At 35.7% G+C, this 6488-nt stretch overlaps 1 protein-coding gene across 1 annotated transcript; it reads right to left on the bottom strand.

Moving 5' to 3' along the window:
* Nucleotides 1-3679: 3679 nt before the first annotated feature.
* LOC148313073 (clavesin-2-like) lies at nt 3680-5979 on the bottom strand. The gene has a single exon (XM_088268955.1). It carries the CDS (start codon nt 5691-5693, stop codon nt 4662-4664), a length of 1032 nt encoding a protein of 343 aa, XP_088125081.1. The 5' UTR covers nt 5694-5979; the 3' UTR covers nt 3680-4661.
* Nucleotides 5980-6488: the final 509 nt, after the last annotated feature.

Genomic DNA, 6488 nt, shown 5'->3' with positions numbered 1-6488 from the left:
GGTTTTACCTAAAAAGATATATTGCATAGTAAAAAGTTCAGTAAGTTGGCTTTATACTTATTTTTAATACATTGTATTGTATTTTTAAACTTAAAAAACGTTGTCCTGAAAATCAAGTTTTTTGATTTATGACGTTCTTGAAAGGAGTGAGCGACATGTCATATCGTTTAATTTTTGGAAAATTCAAAATCTTAGAATTTATACACAATCGGTCACGAGATATATTATATTTAAATTTTTTTTACTGAGGAATAACACTGGTAGAGAGAGGATTTGTACTATACAATATGCAAATGAATTTATGGATCGTTCTCGTCCATTCCAAACATATTCGGAACCGAAGTATGAGGGTTTGAACTTATGCATATTTCTACATTCATACTTCCCATTTACGAGTAAGTTTTTTTGTTGCTGTCATATGTGTCACTTTTCATAAGCAATGTTTGATGAATGGCTTTATCAACTTAAAGTGGGTACCTAAAGTTAATTGTTCCTGAGTCTTTTCTGGATCGAAGAATGCCTGTTGATGTATGCTAGTGGAATGCAGTGACGCACGAGAGCAGACAGTCAGGTAGCAGCCTGCAATATGGAGCAGTAACAGCACAGGACGCCTTGCCGACATCCTTCCTCCCATTCAGATCACGATACTTTTACCTGGTGCCCAAATTACTCAACTGCTGCCATAAACTCGGACGCTGATGAGTTCGGAGTCAATGATCTGATGAGAAATCTTTAAAAAATACCAAAGTCCTGGGAGTACTGGTAAATTATGAAATCCAAGTATAACTGAAGTGAAATCTTCACGTAACCCTAGATTTTCTAATAATGTAATATTGCATAGATGTAAAACAACAGCAGCGTTAAACCATTATACGTACGTAAGTAATTTTTTTTAAATAAACTTCCGGAAAAATTAAAATTATACAAAATTATCAAACTTTGAAAACTAAAATAAATAACATATAACACTCACCCCTACCAAGGAATATTTTTTTTTATTTTTTATTTAATTTGTTTATTTTTAATTCTAATTATAATTTACTTATATAAAAAAAAAGTAAAACAAACTCCCTCTCTAAACACATGTATCTGCTTTATTAGAGAGGTAGAAACGTTATATTTGAAATGTATTGTATATTAACCAACTATTTTGTATTATTTAAATATATATTTTGTAAAAAAAAAATGAATGCAAAAAAAATACGTGCTTTTTTTCAGTAGTGGAGTGAGATTGTGTTAGTGTATTTGTGCTCGTTGCAAAACATTCTTGGTCAGAAGGTGAACAATGGGGATATTTTGATTTCTTCCGTGTTAGTAATAATAAGGTTGAGATATTCGTGTTGGCAAGAGAAGCCAAGGCTATCATTCTCTATGCTTGTAGATCATTACTGTAATTCGGACCACAACTGGCACATAAAATCGTTGACATGGTCAATTATGCAAAAGAGGCGGTACGGTACAACATTCTAAAGGAATATCTTACTATGCATTATTATGGAAATTGGAAATATTCATTACAATTCATCTTATATGTACATACGGGTTTTTTTAAGTATGTGCAATGTACATTTAATAATATTCACAAGAATATATTACAAATGCAAAATATACGTGTATATATATATATATATATATATATATATATATATATATATATATATATATATATATATATATATAAAGATAATTTTCGTATATTCAAAGAATTTTATTTATTTTTTGTCATGAAATCTGAAGAATTTATGACACATTATTTTGGGACAAGTACAAATTTGGAACTCATACCTACTAAGTAAAACACAAGTATATAAGCAATAAATATAAATTAGGGATGTAAATACAGATCTACCAAATGACCAGTAAGTAATCTGTATCATCAGATAAAGTATTAAGTTATTACTTTTAAATAAAATAAAAAATAAATATTCGACAGTGGCCAAAACAAGTATATATAAAATTTATTAAGATTAGTTAGTTGGCCTTTAAAATATTTTCACTTGTGTTTTTATAACTTAAAAAAAAAATTAACATAGCAACTTGGAGTGCCTTTAAAAAATGTACATAGGTTCATAAAGTGTTGACCAAATATATGACAAAACAGTATTCAATTGCTTGTGTTAAAAACCACAATGCTCCGATTGTGGGGTACATGTTTTTTCTAGACATTATTGATTACGTAAAAAATTTCTTTGATATTCCCTAAAAAAAACTTATAAAAAAAACATTGAGATAACGCGGAAGAAGTGAGATAAAAGCCTAGATCTATTGTCCTGCTTGATCGAGTACGTTTTTAGAGCGTGTTTAATTCACAACTTACAACTTTCGATCAGATTATCCTAAAATAAATTTATAAACGGTTGAATAGGAGTCGAAAAACATACCATATAAATAATGAGTATTTTTACAGAAATGTTTTAAAGTACCTACTGTTTGTCTTTTTGGCTGCACAACTTTAAAACATTATTAGATGTGAAATACATAACTTCAAGAGATAAAAGTAAGAAAATACGTTTTCCAATACATAAAAAATACTTATAATATTAGAATACTGAAAATTAATTTAACCAATTATAGTTCTATTCTTCTATTAAGCTGCTGTATTTGCTATTGATGTATATAATATCGAAAAAAACTTTTTCACAATACATTTGGACTAGTGATTGCTTTATCATCGTTACATTGATAATTAGGAAATAATTTATAAGAACCTGATGAAAAACTGCTTATATGTATATTATATACATTCAATATTGTGTGTATTTATTATTTTTACCATAAAAAAAGTGTATTTCGATGTGGGGATTATTGGCTGTATTTACAGAAACAATAATTATGAAATTCTTTGATAAGTTTGAAAAAGCAATATTTTGCATTTTTTTAATTAAAAAAATTGGAATTCGTTGTAAATGTAGCGAAATTAATGTGATCTACATAATTATGTACTATAAACAGTAGAAAATGTTTTTAAAAATAGCCTTTGACAGGCTTCAAAATTGAGAAATCGTTTTTCATCCTTAAAGGAGGCACCATCAATAAATATAATCAATTTATTTTGCGATACATATTTTTTCTAGTTTTTAAAAATATAATTCTGAAAAAAATGCGATATTATTCAATTAAAGATTGAATAACATCGTGTTCGGCAATGACGCATCCGTTATAAATGGCACCAGATATTGAATTATATAAATAAATCATGATAGGCATGGATTTGTGTTTTATTTATTATTTAATTCAATAAAAAATCGCTTTGCTTTCCGTCAATGACAAATCGCTTACGTCGACCACTTATTGAAGGCAATTTGTGGAGGTCTTCACCAAAAAGTTACATTTCCAATATTAACAAAAATACTTTAAATGCAAATCTGTCCTGTTTACTGTATTCTATTGAAATCTCAATTAAAGTTAAGACAAAACTTGGCCAATCCTGTGTTAAACCAATATGAAATCATAAATCGCACCATAACTCAACGATTTTACTAGCTAGAATTCCTGATTGCTTAAAATCATTTATAATGGAAATGTAACGTTTTGGTGAGGACCTCCACTTTCACTTTGAGTTTTGGCGGATTGATAGAGTTCCATTACAGAATACTTTTTTGCTTCTTATCCCTTTGTATATGTTTACTGTCATTGATGTTGGGTAAAGGAATGGTGAATGGTTGAACAGATACAAAAATTGGTACAATTTGAGTTTTATTTCAATTAATCGGTAGGCAATAACCACCTTTGAAGGACATAAATACAAATTGAAGAATCTCCATAAAAATCCTAATGACTAAATTCTTGTTAATATTATTATTATATATCACTGATGCACGTATTTTAAGGTGTATCTTCCCCATTCGAGGCATACTCTTACTCGAAATTAATGTTATGAGATTCAAATTATTATATCGTAAGGAAAATATGAAATCTAAAATCAAACGCTTTTGAATCACTCAAAGACACGATAAAGCATAATATAAAAATAAATGTATTTATTTAAAGTGCGTGTATTTACAGAATGTTCGTTATGCGAGTAAATGCGAATACAAAAATAATTAATCGGTAGAATTTATTTTTTAATGAATAATATACTTTTTTATTATTCTGTGTCTATGGGAAGAACTTCTCGGAGTACATTTTAATGGATTTAGGAAGAAATATGTACACTCGTGTTTGGCACTGGAATCCCACATTTCTGAAGCTTTTCGGTTGGACGCGGAAGTGTTAGCCGAAGCGCACTCTTCGTGCTTACGAGACACCCCACACGCGTTGACACTCGACACCTTTGGTTGGTTGGAACATACGGTATAGGAGCCTTAGTATAAACCCACTACAGTCTTATAGTCTACGCGATAAATTTCATTTCCGTATTTTACCACTATCAATATAAGTCGCTTGTATCAGTCGTATCAGTACTTGCTTATAAATTAACGTATCGATATAATAATAAATATCACCACAGATTTAAATTCACAAATGACAACCGCTTCGTCGAAATATTAAAAATATTTTTATCAAAAATAAATATCATCACTGTACGTATTTCCGCGGTAAAATACATTATTACACATACCGACCATTATTTACAATTTACACATTATAAACTCTCTACTTTATCGGCAGAATATTAACTAATATATAGCATAACTGCGCAAAATTAATGTTTTATAACATTATATGTCTTCCTCGCAGTTAAGCAACTGAGTTTTGGCACTCTTTTCTAAACCGTTATTGTTCGTAAAAGAAAATCCGTTTGTTTTTTTGTATCCCTTGTCGATTTTGGCATTTTCAAAGAAGTCGTCCTGCCGCTTGTTATCCCGCTCGTCCTGCCGGAGCGCACCCTGCGCCTTGTCCCGGCGCGGAGGCTCGTCTCGGGGCTCGGGCAGCACGCGCGCCAGCCACGGCTCCGTGCTGTGCGAGGGGCCCTCGCCCCCCAAGTCCGAGGGCAGGATGTCCCGGGTCAGGTACTCGTGCAGCGTGGACAGGTTGTTCCCGTGCACATAGATCCGCTCCTTGGTCTTCCCGCGCAGGAAGGGCTTGATGACCGTCAGCGCCGTCTCCACGTACCAGGGCTGCGCTATGAAGTGTATCCCCTTGAATCTCGCCGGGAAGCAATCCTGCAAGCCCTCGATCATGAGCTTGAGTACTTTCGGATTCATGTTGGATGTCTGCTTGAAGGTGAATTCGGTCCAGTCGACTACGATAACGAATCCGTTGGCTTGGTTCTGCACCTCCTCGAGGGCCTTCTCCAAGGAGAGTACTAAGGCGCGGTATACCGCCACGAGCGGGAGGCAGTTGGGGGTCCAGTTGGCGGCGAACATGACGAGCACGCAGCGCCCCCGGCGGTCCCGCTCGCGGAGCACCCCGGGCAGCCCCTCGGCCAGGGCGCGCGTGATCAGCGGATCTTCGGCCGTGAGGTCGCGGAAGATGGCGGCGTTCCGCTGCCGGTACGAATAGTAGCTGATAAGCAGCCGAAAAGCTTCCTGGACGTCGTGCTTCCGCGCGTAAAGGAACATTTCCAGGAATCTGTCGTCCTGGCAGCGGGATTTGTCTCGCAAGGCGAGGTCCAGGCTGGCCCCCACGAGCTCCCTGAGGGTGAGCAGGGCGGCGTGGCGCGCCGCGGGGTCCTGCTTCTTGGTGCGAGAGTCGCGGGTGATCCCCTCGGGGCCCAGAGGGCTGCGCCAGTCGTACTCCAGGAACTCCATGGCGGCGGTAGGATCATGCGGGCCTCATGGCGGCAGTTGGACCGTCAGTACGCGCGAAGCGCGCCAACCGGCGGCCTTCAAGGACGCGAGCCCTATTCCTTTACGCGGCGTCTTCAATTTTTCCACTCTTAAAACGAACGTTTAAACGTATTTAATGACCACTGACAGATTGTAAACTATTTAATATTAACGCGATAAATCCTGTTGAGCGAAAGCGACGTGTATGGAGCGAGGTGCGTTTTGCGGTAAGCGGAGCTCGCGCCGGTCGTGAGTAGACTCGCGGACTGAGCTCGGGCCGGTGCGCGGTGCTGGCGGTGGCAGCGGTCCGCCGCTCCCCGCACCTGGCGATGCACGGTGGGCCGCTATAAACAGTTTCTAGAGAAAACATTATTCACCGACATTAGTGTATCAAATTTATCACAAAAACACAAAATATCGTGGGTTATACTGGCATAAAACGTTAACTTTAAAATATGAAATTTTGACTCAATGATGCATATTATACTGTTTTCAACGTTCTATAAACTGGCAATAAACGAAGTAGTTTGAAATGTCATATTTATGTGGTTTTAACAGTTAATTCAACTTTAAGTTCAATAGCGGATATTTTATGGAACTTTAAAGAACAGGGATTATTCAAGCAAGGATTTTAGAGTTAATGTTTTTTGGCAGTATACCCACGATATGTTATATTAACCGAATGAACATTTTACATATCATTTTTTTCATATAAAACGGATTTTAAATACACAACAGATTTGCGTAACTTACATATTTACATTTAATTGAAATGTA

This window comes from Brachycentrus maculatus, unplaced genomic scaffold (assembly GCF_059751285.1).
Source record: "Brachycentrus maculatus isolate JH-2025_06_01 unplaced genomic scaffold, ASM5975128v1 h1tg000024l, whole genome shotgun sequence".
Classification (NCBI taxonomy): Eukaryota; Metazoa; Arthropoda; class Insecta; order Trichoptera; family Brachycentridae; genus Brachycentrus; species Brachycentrus maculatus.
The sequence above is the reverse complement of the archived record's forward strand: the minus strand, read 5'-3'. Positions and strand labels throughout refer to the sequence as shown.